This window comes from Excalfactoria chinensis, chromosome 5, assembly GCF_039878825.1.
Source record: "Excalfactoria chinensis isolate bCotChi1 chromosome 5, bCotChi1.hap2, whole genome shotgun sequence".
Lineage (NCBI taxonomy): Eukaryota > Metazoa > Chordata > Aves > Galliformes > Phasianidae > Excalfactoria > Excalfactoria chinensis.
Genome location: NC_092829.1, coordinates 2,725,180 through 2,739,384, shown reverse-complemented (window position 1 = coordinate 2,739,384; position 14,205 = coordinate 2,725,180). Strand labels below are relative to the sequence as shown.

The 14,205-nt window shown below is 47.4% G+C and overlaps 2 protein-coding genes across 7 annotated transcripts in view; both read right to left on the bottom strand.

Annotated features, from left to right (window-relative positions):
- MDGA2 (MAM domain containing glycosylphosphatidylinositol anchor 2) overlaps nucleotides 1-14,205 on the bottom strand; it is a 276,490-nt gene that overhangs the window by 36,520 nt on the left and 225,765 nt on the right. For all 3 annotated transcript variants that reach the window (XR_011903636.1, XR_011903637.1, XM_072336911.1), the window contains exon 10: nucleotides 1,324-1,472. Coding sequence is in view for 1 of the 3 variants with exons in the window: in XM_072336911.1 (XP_072193012.1) it covers nucleotides 1,324-1,472 (149 nt within the window). In the remaining 2 variants the exon portion in view is untranslated. The remainder of the gene's footprint in view (nucleotides 1-1,323; nucleotides 1,473-14,205) is intronic.
- The window catches only part of CDKN3 (cyclin dependent kinase inhibitor 3), a 482,527-nt gene that overhangs the window by 342,978 nt on the left and 125,344 nt on the right, over nucleotides 1-14,205 (bottom strand). The gene's annotated exons all lie outside the window — the stretch shown is intronic.

Here is a 14,205-nt window from a genome sequence, read left to right as displayed (position 1 = left end):
AAGATAACAAAATACCTCCTGCCCTCCACTCTGCACTATCTGTGCCTTCAAGGAATCGGCCCTGAACCCTGAATTCTAGTCTCCCTGCACAGACTGTCATCTCAGGCACTGAATAACCAAACACACCTCCCTGCACAATCACTTCAGATGCAATTGAAGGAAGGCCAGCTCAGCAGGAGAGTGCAAAACAACTCCCAAACAACATCAGGCGGATTCTCTCACATTGGCAGTGGAACACTTAATTTAATGGCAGTAGGTCCAGGCTGGGAGAGGGAGTTCAGGGCCCGAAGTTGGCAGCCAGGAAGTCCAATGTGACCCAGAGGTGACTATGGTGGCCAAGGAGGAGCTCACATCAAGAAGCACCTTTTCCAAACCAGGCATTTTTCCCTTGAGAAAGCCCAGAACTGCCAAAATTCAAGCTGGCAATATCAGTCTTTGCACATCTGTAACATTTGGCGTAGACAGATTCTGGACAGAACCACAGGCAAATGGTGTGGCACAAACATTTTCTGCCACCAGAAGACACACTTGTGATTTTTATTTTGTACTGATTTAGCTGGAGGAGAGTCCAAAAGCAAACTAACGTTCATTTTGCCCCATGAAGTAAAGAGAAGTGTTCTCATTGAATGAATTCAAGCAACGCACAAATTGGTTCCCTAATTAGCTATTAAAACTCAAGCTTTGTAGATCACATCAAAAGAAGACAGATAATACTTCTAAAATTGTGGAGAGGTGAATGAACGGTGACGGCTATCAGTTGCTCTGCACGAGAGCCAAGCCTCATTCATAAGTTCATGGTGAATCTCCAAAGACCCACACAAGCTCAACTACAGTGCGGTCAAGAAAGATGGCTCTGCTCTCAAGGGTAACTAAATGTTTCTGAAGGAAAGCTACCGCCGCTCCTATAGTTATGTATTTACGTGGAAGATCATATAAAAGATATATCGATACATAAAGAGTTTAATTTCATTGAAAGCTTCTTTAATGTAATCTTTCTAATGTGTCTTGAGCTGCAGCTTCTGCGAACCCTCTGAGGAGCAGCTCTTTTAATCTCTGCATTTCACACTGGAAATGTGCAAATTAGCTTCCAGGATCTGCACACAGCAGAGGACCACATCTGCAAGACGACAGCAAACCTTCCAGAAGGAGGACAGACCACTCGGATTCACAGAACAAGAGGGAGGTAGATAAACAACACAGAGTAAAATAAAGTAAAGTAACATAAATAAAAAGGAGTAAAACAAATGACATAAGGCCAGGCAGCCCTGGTAGAGGTCAGCACATCAATGGGCACCTCCTGCATGAAGGAGCTTCTCTCCTCACCTGCCTAATCCCCAGACGGTAGGCGAGGATGCGGTCCACAGCGTTGGGGTTCATCTGTGTCCACTGCAGGCTGTAGGAGTACACGCGGGGCCGGTTCTGCCACAGCGGGTTGTACGTGTCATAGTAGAACTCAGGGGCATAGGCCTTGCCTGCAGGAGACAGCAACCAAAAAGGGAAAACAAAGAAAGCAAGATGGTCAGCGAGGTGGCTGTGCAGCCAGGTGTTGCTACCCAGCCTGCAGCCACCCCCAGCTCTGTGTCATTTTGTTACGCATCTTCTTCCAAAGGCGCATTTTGGGATTTAACTGCCTCTGTCCTTTTTCAAGGGATTCGTGGCAATAGTTTTGTCACTGACTCACTCCTCAATGGCATCCTGGGCCCAGGTGTGGGCAAGGAAGGGGAAAAATTCCCTGAGCTCCTGAGAAGGCCAAGCTGGAGCGATGCGATGCATCTCGGCACTCATTCCTCATGGCCCAGCTGACTAGAATAGAGATATCAAAACAAACCGCGCTGTGCTGAGCAGGGAAAGGCTCAGCGACAGCTGCTGTACCTGGCACAAATAATACGGAATGGCATCTGTACACACAAAGGATATTTCCAGTGACTGCTGCCTTCACTGCATCTTCTCCTTTCCTGCTTCCCAAGTGAAAATGCGCAGAAGCTGCCTTTTGTAGCACTGCAGATGTGTAGACTTACAGCACTGTGTATGGTATTTAGCTGAACACACCAATCTTGCACAGGAGATACAGAGGGGGAGATGCCATTTCAGTGAATCCTGGGTCATGAGCTACTCACCAGAATGGTGAATGTTACAGCTTTCTTTCTTCATAAATGTGAAAAATGTAAGCATGATGTCCCAAACACGATGAAACATCACTTAAAGCATTAGATTGTAGTTTCCTTTAATTTAAACCCATGAAGACCAGTGGCACTTTGTTACGGGGTAAATTACACAAAGGTAAATTACCTTTGTGACCTCTGGAGTGTCCCATCAAGACTGATTTGGAAAAGGAAAAGGAAAAGGAAAAGGAAAGGAAGGGAAGGGAAGGGAAAGGAAGGGAAGGGAAGGGAAGGGAAGGGAAGGGAAGGGAAGGGAAGGGAAGGGAAGGGAAGGGAAGGGAAGGGAAGGGAAGGGAAGGGAAGGGAAGGGAAGGGAAGAGAAGAGAAGAGAAGAGAAGAGAAGAGAAGAGAAGAGAAGAGAAGAGAAGAGAAGAGAAGAGAAGAGAAGAGAAGAGAAGAGAAGAGAAGAGAAGAGAAGAGAAGAGAAGAGAAGAGAAGAGAAGAGAAGAGAAGAGAAGAGAAGAGAAGAGAAGAGAAGAGAAGAGAAGAGAAGAGAAGAGAAGAGAAGAGAAGAGAAGAGAAGAAAAGGATGGCAAATATCTTGTGGTTAGTGAGTAAACTTTGACTTTTGGCCATGCCATCCCCTCCAGCCATGCTCTTCTTTCCAGAGGATGAGAAACCTGTTGAGTCAGGCTAGGTTGGCCGGATTGCCCAATGATGCCACACAATCAATTAGGAAAGGGAAAACAGGTTAGTGCTGAAGTAACAAACAATACTCAAGAGAAAAAAAGCAAAGCAAAGCTGCTGTTTTCGAAAATGAAATGTAAGATGAATGGAAAAACGATCAGTGGTCGCTAAGGTTTGTTTTCCTTATTTATGTGCAGTGGAAACAATGGCAAAAAGCTCACGCTCAATGCAAATGATGATCTTCTCTCTTTTACTGCAGGTGGACATAATGGCATCTCTGGGGGTCTACGAAAAGGATCCATAATTAGGCTCTTGTCACAATACAGGCACTTGAACAACACAGTCACCTTCGGAGAAGTAATGAGGGTTCATGAGGAGCCGCATTATTCTAAAACCCTCCTAACAGAAGAGATTTCTGGGGCGACTGGAAACGCTGAAAAGTTAACAACACAACATTAAGTCCTTAACTTGCACTCTTCAGAAGTACACAAAAGCTGGGCAGAGTTTTAAAGCAGGCTGAACTCAGACACTGCCTTTGATGGTGCAGGAGCTATGAGACATGCAGGCAGTCTGCCTGGCTGTGGAAGAGCTGGTATGTCACCAACACCTGCCACCATCCCAATGCTCCATCTCCAGCAGAGGACACATGAAAATAAAGAGATCCCGAGAGAAACATACAATACACATATCTGTGATAAATAAGCCACCTGAATGGGAAGGGATCCTAAAGTCCACCCTTGCCTTGGACTGAGTGCCCCCCAGCTCAGGCTGCTCAGGGCCCATCCACAGCCTCGGGCACGTCCAGGGACAGGCACCCATGGCACCGGGCAGCAATGTGAGGGCCTTTGTGTGAAGGGTTTCCTCCCGATCCCTAATCTAAATCGTTCCTCATCTAGTTTAAAGTCATTCCACCCCGTCTTATCATATCAGCAGCACTTGCCCATCACCCCCAGGGTTTTTTCCTCAACGCAGTGGATATGCCAGCACTGCTCTGCTCATGGCAGGGCACACCTGTGTGCAAGCAGCGGGTAGAGTGTTGTACAGCTTCTGCAGTGAGGAAGAAGCTATTCAGCATATAGTAAAACGGAGAGAGCCCAAAGGCAAAGATATCTAACAATGCTCAGTTTGGAAAATATATCCATCAAACAATATTTTGTTTTAAGTTTCTGTTATTTTTTGCTGGTGACAGGTTGCGTTTTGTGCTAGGTGCACCCAGGATACAGCTTTGCTGATGCATTTATCTGTGTTTCTAAACAACCATCAGCTGTTCAATCAGTTTGCAACAGCTGCACTAATACATGCTGACCAAACCATTAGCAGACATGAGTGTTATGCTGTTGTTTGGATGAGGTGTCAGCAGCTCATCAGTATTAAAGTAGATATCGTAGCAGGCAGTGATGAAACGTCATTATTTTCTGAGGGATAACAGTCACCAAGTTACACATGCAGTTCTAGTCACAGCTTATTTCGTAATGAATCCAAGAGTGGGTCGGGGGGAGGGGCAAGCATCATTTGTGTCACCAGTCCCTGTGCTGCAGAACAGATGCAAAGCCCATCCCCTGCAGCAGCCCTCACTTGGAGCTCCCTGCACCCACTGTGCTCACACAGCACCCCAGCTCCTCCAGGCACTACATCTAAAATATCTGCTACAGACTCCCTGCTAGCACATGGCCAAAAATAGCATGCAAGGCAGCAGGGAACCGATTCATAGAAAACAAACAAGCCAAAAGAAAAGCCCCTTGGATAGCCTGCTGCTGATCTGTGCTTCCTCTCTGCATCTCTGAGATCTCAGCAAAAGCCAAAGTGCTATCCTGAGCAGAAGGGAACTGATGCACACACTTGTATGGCTCCTGGGCTGTCACCCTGACCAGGCACGCTTCTTTTCACCTCACTCAGTCATTTATCCCTTAGAAATATGAAATAATCTCCAAAATAATTGTTTTACTTCAGCTGCCGTTGCACGTGTTCCAATGGAACGTGAGAAATGGCGAACACGCATTGCAAATCTGAACGCTAATGAGCGCAAACACAACCCACTGATTTCCAGCAATGGCAATAAACTGAACAACGCTGTTCTCTCCCTAATTATAGCAGCTGACTGCATACCCAGATGGAGCCTGCGAGTGCCGGGTGAGTGTTGATGCTGCTTGTCATGCAGAAACAAACAGGAATAACCGCACAGGCAAAGCACGAGGAAGTGACAGCTTTGGTAGACACGCAGACACGGCACCGAAGGATCCATTTCCCTGCGTTGTCTGTTTATGTTCCCCCTATCTTCAGATCTATTTCTGCTAATTCGCCCGGTGTCACGATGTTTGCAAAGGCAGCATCTTTGCTGCCTCAGATCCATATTGGTAGCACATATGCACTTTAACTTAACGTGACAAGGAGTTCGGCGTAAGCAATGATCGGGGCGTCTCGCGCTCTGTAACAGCAGCTATAAATGTTGAAGGAAAGATAAAATAAAATCCGAGATTTACAAATGCTTCCCCTTCTGGCAAACCCAGCTCCAGACCTTTCTATCTTTAAAATGCATGAAGACTATAAATCCTAAACAAAGCAATATATTTAACGGTGTAAAATACTGGGAGACACAAAGTTTATGAAAAATGCTGCCCATTACAGTGCTCTGTTTTATTGCAGGATATATATTTTATGAAGGATTTTCAATAAGAAAGCGGAGCTGCTTTGTTCCCTATTTGCATGTCTGAAAGTGAATATCCATTAGTGAGATACAGGCTGCCCAGAGAGGTGGTGGTGCCCCATCCCTGCAGACAGCCAAGGCCAGGAGATGGGCTGTGAGCACTGATGGAGCTGTGGGTGTCCCTTTAAGAGTCCCTTCCAACTCTAACTATTCTGTGGTTCTATGGTTCTATGATCCCCTTGACCCATTCTGGACTTGCCACCACCCGCCCCATCCCACCACTGCCAGACACACAAGCATTTTGGGACGCAGAGCACAGGGAATGTGTTTCATCATTTGGAAAAGTATCTATCAGACTTTTGGGGGGCCCAAAACTGCACTTAGAAGCATAAAATCATTTTCCAACAGTCTTGGTCCCTTTGGAAACTCCTCCAGCTCAGGTACCAGAGCCCGACACCCACACTGCTCCTCCCCAGCCTTCAGAACAGCTCTTAAAGGACAAATGTCCTCCTTCCCATGTGCTCACCCTGCTGCACAGCCCCATCCTGTGTGCTGCTCTGCTCTGCTACACTACATGCAGGCTCCATCTGCAGCCTTCTCCTGCCTTCTGGATCTCATGTGCGACCTGCTCCGTACCAACGCCATGCTGCTCACACTGCTCTCCTCCATGGCAATCTGTCTCTCATGAAACCACAGTCTGAAACTAAAGCTAAAAACAAAAGGCTTAGCTTATTTCTCCAGCAGTGCAACTACAGATCTCCTCATCCCTGCTTGCAATCATCATCACCCCCCTCACACCACCTTCTGGTTGGCAATATTCTTCATCTGGGACAATCTGCAATACCTCAAACCTTTCCAAGTATAGCACTACTCTGTGGTAGCAGCACTGAATTACGGGAGGAGCATTTGTGGAAGGGAGTCACTGCGGCTTCGTGCAGAGTAATTCACTCTTCCTTACCTCCTCAGTTCCTGGTAAATACCTGTGGCTGCTCTGATCACTGGAGCCAACACCATGCCCTCACACCACACAAGCAAACATGCTTCTCTGTGCAATTGGAGCTCTCCAATGCAAATGTTGCTTGCTCCATTCTGCTGCATTATCCTCACTACACAAAACATCCTGTGGTCAGTGCTTGGGATTCTTTGGTTTCCTCATATCAGCTTCACAGCACAGAGCAGCACAAAGCAAGTCAGGCTCCTGGCTGGTTCCTTCTACAGCCTTCAAGACACAGCCCCCAGGAACACAGCTAAACCCAAGCAGCACGTGCCAGCAGAGGTTTCCCACTGGTGCCTGGCACAGCCACATTCCCCATCCTTGCTTTACCTGTGTGACTCACTGTTTTCTCTACTACTTTTCCAAGGTTCAAAAATAAATCAACCTGCACCGCTGTGAAAACCTCAGACAGAATCACAGAATCATTAAGGTTGGAAAAGACCTCCGAGATCCATCCCCAAACCCAACCCCAGCCCACCCCACCATGCCCACTGCCCACATCCCTACCACTCTGAACACCTCCAGGGCCAGTGAGTGCCGCACTCCCTGGGCAGCTGTGCCACTGCATCACTGCTCTTTGGTGGGAAATTTTTTCCTAACCCATTCCTGCACTCTTCAGATGAGCTGCTTTGGCCTTAAGCTGTCATCAATTAACTTCATCTTTCTCCTCTTTCTTGTTGACGGGAAAGGCACGGCTGAGATGCAGTAACATCACCTGGACACCTTTGGTCACACTGGGCACTGCTGGCCACACTGACTCACTGCCAGCAATAAATACTCCAAGCTGTAAGGCAGACAGCTGCAGGCTCAGCTCCTCCTGGTGCACGTCCCACAGCAGTGGGAAGCACAGCACCGACCTTCTGTGAGCGCTGGAGATTGCCTTTCCTGCTGGATGTTTTCAGGAGATGCTCTGGGCTCAGGAGCACTTACCCTCTCCAAGGTCCTTAATTAAAGTCAAATACCTGCTGTGCCCAGCTGATGAATGAGAAATAATTTTCTTAAATGATAGCGATGCTTCAGAAGGAATTTCAAGACCACACAGGTGAGAATATACAGTGACATATGGTCTTCAGCTGTCCCCTGAAGCTCCTGGCCACACATGGCTGTCCCTGTGCAGGAGTACAGACACTGTTGGGAAACGCAGACTGGATGGGAGCAGAAATTAAGTTCCTGACTGTTCGAGTGAGACGTGGAACTGGAATACAAGAGTATTGCAGCCAGTGGCACAGGAAGAAATTCTCTCTCGTCCTTGAGAAAGATATAAATGTTACTGCAACCATCATTAGGCTTTACATGAAAGATTATAACTTATACAGTGAGTTTATAGCCTGTAACATTCATTTAGACTTACTGGAAAACTAATAACTTATAGTCAGCTTGTAATCAAATCTTCCTTAGAGAAACAGTGCTGCAGACATTGAGGATTTAGAGGCAGTTTGTAGGGATGTCTTCAGAAAGGAATAAATTAACTTAGCTGTAAGCCAACCCACTCACTCTGCTGAAACGTAACAGCTGATGGAGCTCAGCTGGTCCAGCCCTGACCTCAGCCTCGTGTTTGCTCACTGAACCTCAGAGTCTTTCCAACCAGCTGGAAGGATCCTGCCTGTGACACAGCCCTGTGCTGAGAAAAGGGAAACTGACGCTTGCCTGCAGAGATGGAGGCTGCTCCCCGCTTCTGTGCTGCTGGAATATGTGCCTCTAGCCTTCCTCATTGCTGCCCTGCACATCTCTGCTGTATCCAGGCATCTGCAGCTTTCCTGTAAGCAGTCTTGGTAAATTATAGGCCATTTGCAGGCAGGAAAAACCCTCTGTACAACAGCAGTCATGAACAAGTCGGCACGCAGCAAAACAAAACAGGAGGAAAATACAAATAGTGCATAGGCTTGCATATGTGATCTGGCATCAGCTACCCAACAGACCTCTCTTGGCTAGCTATTACTGCTGATCCCAGCGATACAACCAGGTGGTTGTAGATCCGTCTGACACTGGGAAGCAAAGGAGAGCTGTGTGAGGTGGATTAAGTGAGCTCCAGCTGTGGTTCTGGCCACTAATGTCTGAATTCCTTCTACAAAGGACCAGTCTAAAAGAGCAGCTGGAGCCATGTTTGCCAGAGCCAAAGGAAAAATATGTCTGTGAGGTTGTGCATCCAGAGCAGCCCCTCACCTTGACTGTTACAGGTAATTATGCCATTAATGCTCTTTCAGACCTAAATGAGTCTGTTTTAATGCTGTGGCCAAACTGCTGGCTGAAATTTGGCAGCACTGAGCGATGGATGCAGTGCAGTGCAGCTCAGGCGCTTCAGTCCCACTCTGAGTTTCAATGCGGTCCCAGAAGTCAGAAACCAGACAAAGCACCAATTAAATTGTTTGGAGTTATTGCACAGCTTTCTTAGCAGCCAATTAGCACAAGATAATTTCTGTGCACACGAATGGAAATTGTGTTCATAAAGCAGGAAAACATTGCAAAATCATTGATTTTGCTCCACAAAAGCACAAAGTGGCAAATGAAAGTGACAGGACATGGGGGAATGGTTTTAGAACTAAAGGAAAGGAGATTAAGTTAGAAATAGAGAGAACCATAGAATCCTAGAATGGCCTGGGTTGCAAAGGCCCACAGTGCTCATCCAGCTCCAACCCCCTGCTGTGTGCAGGGTCACCAACCAGCAGCCCAGGCTGCCCAGAGCCACATCCAGCCTGGCCTTGAATGCCTGCAGGGATGGGGCATCCACAGCCTCCTTGGGCAACTTGTTCCAGTGTGTTGCCACGCTCTGGGGGAAAAAGGACACCAGCCCTCCAGCATGGATCCTCAGATATGGGTTCTGTTCAGCCAAACCCATGGGCTCATGCCTGGGAACAAAGGAAAGCCTGTGCCTGGCGTTAAGAAGCCCTGTGCTCAAGGAACAGGGCTCCAAAAGGAGGTGGTTTATGCTCCAATGTTGTGCCCCAGGTGGTGGGCAGGAGTGCATCATCGAGATCAGAGCTCCAACCCTTCTATGATGCTGTGACAATGGTTTGAGTCTGAAGGGACCCTTAAAGGACCTCCGGTCCCACTCCCTGCAGTGAACATGGACACCCACAGCTCCATCAGTGCTCGCAGCCCATCCCCTCATCTTAGCTGTCTGCAGGCACCAGCGCCTCTCTGGGCAACCTATGTCACTCTGATCCCTTCCTGTTTCCACAGTGTAAAACTGGGTTTGAACTGCTCAGGCTGTGAAGCTGTTCAATCATTTTTGGCAACGTTTGGAGCACCAGCACTGCTCGTTTAGCCAAAGAAGCCCTTGGATGTTTGATTAGGTTTTCTTAAAAAACATATTCCATCTTACCGGCTTTAACCTCTTTTTGACTTCATCTTTGAAAGCTCCCATTTGTTCCTCATTCCATCACAAAGCCCTTTTGGCCCCCTACACAATGTGCTCAACTATGTGCCAAGCACAGCACAGCCTGTGGGTATCTGCAGCCCAGCGTTACTGTATCTCCCAGGTAGTCTCACTGTACAGCATCACACTCCTGGTGCTCCCACTGAAGCCAATGGGCTCTGCTGACAACCAGGAAAATGAGACAGCTGTCTTGCTGGCATTGAAATGTTAAGAAGAGGAAAAAAAAAATACAAAGGGAAAAAGCGCCGTTCTCTACTTTTGGGTGGTTTAAAAGCAATTTTCAGAAACAGACATCACCACGATAGCATCTTTGTTCGGGCTGTAAATCAGCGGTGAGGAGATGAAAATTCAGTCCGAGGCTTTCAAATAACACCACCGAAGAGAAGAAGATAAAGAGCAAAGGGAATCAGACCTCAGCCTCAGCCCTGCACTCCGGCAGATTTCTAAAGGATAACCATCAGAAAATTGGCCATTAAAGCAAAGTATCTGAGTGCCTCCTGACAGATGGAAACACGTTGCTGAGGGACCCAGGGCCAAACTACCAGGAGTATCTCTCTGTGGTCTGGGAAATGTCACGGCTAATCTCAAGGCAGAAGAAGTGTCTAAAAGCAGTAAGTAGGTTGGTGCCCCATGTTCCCCAGCTAGGTGGAATCCAACCTGAGCATGCTGGGGGACAGGAGCCCAAGGAGAGCTTTGTTTTCAGAGATGCCCCAAGGTAACGTGCAAGCTCCGAGGTGGTCTAGGACTTTAATTACATGAAATTTAGGTTGGATCTTAGGAGGAAGTTTTTCACCCAGAGGGTGGTGACGCACTGGAACAAGTTGCCCAAGGAGGCTGTGGATGCTCCATCCCTGCAGGCATTCAAGGCCAGGCTGGATGTGGCTCTGGGCAGCCTGGGCTGCTGGTTGGTGACCCTGCACACAGCAGGGGGTTGGGATGGATGAGCACTGTGGGCCTTTGCAACACAGGCCATTCCATGAGTCTATGATGCTACAAAATTGTCTTCTTCAATTCAGTATCTACAAAGCGATAATGAAGTAGTGAAGTAATTTGTCTAACAGACTAATAGGATAAAATTTTGGGGTAGGGAGCATAGAAGGAGCATAGAATGGTAAGGGAGTACAGGAAGGATAGGACCAACTGCAGACCTGACAGCCTAATGGGGTAACTGTAAAAGAGATTTCTGAGTGTGCTGTTGCTGCATTCACCTGGACATCTCTGACCCCACATGACTTGTTTTCCCTGCTCTAGAGCCAGGCTGAGCTGTGTGGCAGGCAATGAAGTGGGGGCTGAGATCCCGCAGCCCTCCTGTCCTTCCCACTCCGTGTCTCTCCAGGGCTTCACTCAGCATAAGCTGGAAGAAGCTACAGAGTGCAGAACAAATGCTCTAAGGGTGAGAAAAGGCTGAAGTGCAGCTGCTGGAGAGCACTGCGCTGTCTCCATAAGGATGCCCTGTGCTGCAGCAGGGAGAGGGCACGACAGAGAAACAAACTTAGAAACAAAGGAACAAACAAACAAACAAAAAAGGAAATAAATGAACAGAAATAACAACACTAATGGGAGGATCTTTAGATGAAAAATTAATGGCAGCTCGCTAAGAGACGCTCACACAGTGCTGCAGGGCTCCTGTGTTCCCACGTGGGGATTTCCTCAAGCAAGAGGGGATGCAGAGGACTGATGCAAGAAGGCATTAGGGAAATACTGCAGTATTAGAGCAGCAGAGAGCATAAACAAGGGAGATTCAGATTGATAAAAACAACAAGCCCTCCGGCTCCCTGGCGCTGAGTCTGTATGGCAGATTCTGAATTCACTAAACTGGGTTGGTTTCCCTCAGAATGCAGTCACACCAGGGTTACCAGGGAATGGTCACAGAATGGCCTGGGTTGGAAGGGACCTCAAGGATCACGAAGCTCCAACCCCTCACCACAGGCAGGGCCACCAACCTCCACATTGAACACCAGCCCAGGCTGCCCAGGGCCCCATCCAACCTGGCCTTGAACACCTGCAGGGATGGACGGGGCATCCACAGCCTCTTTGGGCAGCTGTTCCAGCACTTCACTGCTCTCAGAGTGAAGAACTTCCCCCTGACAAAAGGTGGAAGGGCATTATATGCTGCCAAAAGTAACAACGCTTAATGGGCTGCAGAAATGGTGTCCCATGTTCAAGAAAATATAAATATTTCAAAGAACAAAGCAAAGGAAATCCCTCAGCTCTCACTGAGGGGAACGTCTATAGGAGAATGGGAAGGGTACGCACCAAGGTGAGTATTTGTTGTTCTAACAAAAGAACACGTTTGTATTTCTGCCTTTCCCATGGAAGCTTCCTAGAGACCATCAGCTATCCCAGCAACATGCCTGTGAGCACCACTTATCATTTTACAGCCATTTGTTTAATTTAAAGGAACACCATCAATGGAAAGCACACTTTTTGTCCAAGTAACCCTTAGTGCTGCTAATACATAAAAAACACTGAGCAGTGTTACATTAGAAAAAGAAAATGAATGTTCTTCCAGGTTTCATTTGTCATTTGTGGAGAACGCGGCCCCATCGCAGGGCTCAGCCCTGCAAGGGCTCCCTGTGAGCATCAGGGGAGAAGTAGTGTCAGAGAAAGCAGTAGTGTCAGAGAAAGAAGTAGTGTCACATCCAATTATCACTCCCCACGTGCATGTTGTGCAGGCAAAGGGGTTGCTCTGGCAAAGGTGGCCACATGATGGGTTGGATGGCAGCATGATGGTGCTGATGGGGAGCATCGGGCCCCAGGCATTTGCTTCTGTTTTGTCCATGTTTTTGTTTACAAGCAAGGATAAAGAGGATGGCACGTACCTCAAGTGGGACAAAACCTTACTTTTTGATATTCTGCAGATGGTGTTGTAGGTGAGACAGGCTGGTATCCTAAAACACTGGAATTTATATGAAACTATGGGAAAGTACAAACAGCCACTGCTGTCCCTTAGCTCAGTGCAAAGACTCTTCTGAACAGTAAAGGATGAATGAAGCCATAGAACTTTATGTAGGAGAACAGTGCTTAATGCAGCTAATGGGGCCATGGCAAAGAACACAACACACTGCAATTTCCAGTGCCTGCTATTGACCTTAAGATGTTTGTGGAACAGTGTTTGCAAAGGTTGAAGGCAATACTGATATCAGCTCAGCTTGATGCTGCACAGTACGGAGAGATCATGTGCTGGCAGCCAACAGTTCTTCCCTATGGTAGGACTATGGTCAACCCTATTATGGTGATGACCATGGGTTGACAACAGTCTCAAGCCAGAAGCACTGAGACTCTGTCAGAAGACTGAATAAGTGAATAATTAATGACTGGCTCATTAATTAACGTGACACTTTAAGGAGGAAACAAACAAACAAACATCACCAAAACAACAACGCAAAACAAGTATCTGAAACTCTCCTCTCAAACGTGAGTCTGGTGAAGCTTCCCTGTGCAGACAAAAACCAGCTGATAGAAGTATCACCGTCAACACGCTGTCACAGCCACCCAGCATTACGATTACTGCTTTGAATAGCATCACATCACCCATCCACAGCACCATCAATCCCGACCTACAGACAGCACACAGATTGCACACTGTAACCTGAGCGCAGCGTCGCGCCGTGCGCTGATGCCGTGATGCCTCTCTGGCCCTTTCAAACACACTGAGTTGCAGCTCAACAGCTGCAAGAGTTCAGCGTGGATGAAACACTATATTGCTCTTCTAGAAGCGACTCTTTGGACAGCAGGTCCCACACTGCTCTCCCCACAGACACGGCTCCTGTGCCCACAGCGTGATGCCCAGCACCCCGACCCTCCTCCACACACATGAAGCCCCATGAATAGATGCTGCCATTCATGACATTATCTGCATCTGAACCTTTTTTTTTTCCCCCTCCTCTCTCTTTTCTTTTCAATTTGCTTCCACTCTTGGCAGGGTTTTAATCACCGCTGTCTGAAATGTTCTTTCTGTGGCTCTTTGGGCATTATGTGCCCCATCAACCACTGAATAAAATACACAGATTGTGAAGCTGGGAGCAGTGTGAACTCATCCTTGCTTTCCCACAATTTTGCTTGTACGTTCTCATTTATTTTTAAGACAGTAGCAGGTTAAATCTGCCTCAGGTTGGCCCATCTGATATAAATCAACCCTCTTTTCCACATGTGATTTATTTCACCTGCACCTTCTCAAATTTGGCTCAGAACCCAAGTGCAATAAAAATAGGTTTTGCAAATTCCAGGGCCAGCATAAATCTTTTCATGCAGGCGCTTTCAGATCAGCACTGAAAAGCCTTCTCTTAGCATACCAATGCCCCTCTGCAGCCCTTGCAACACAAGCATTGCAGCATTCCACTTCCACACGAAACCCTGGAAATAAAACCAACTGAAAATGGGCTATGACGACTCCTATGGT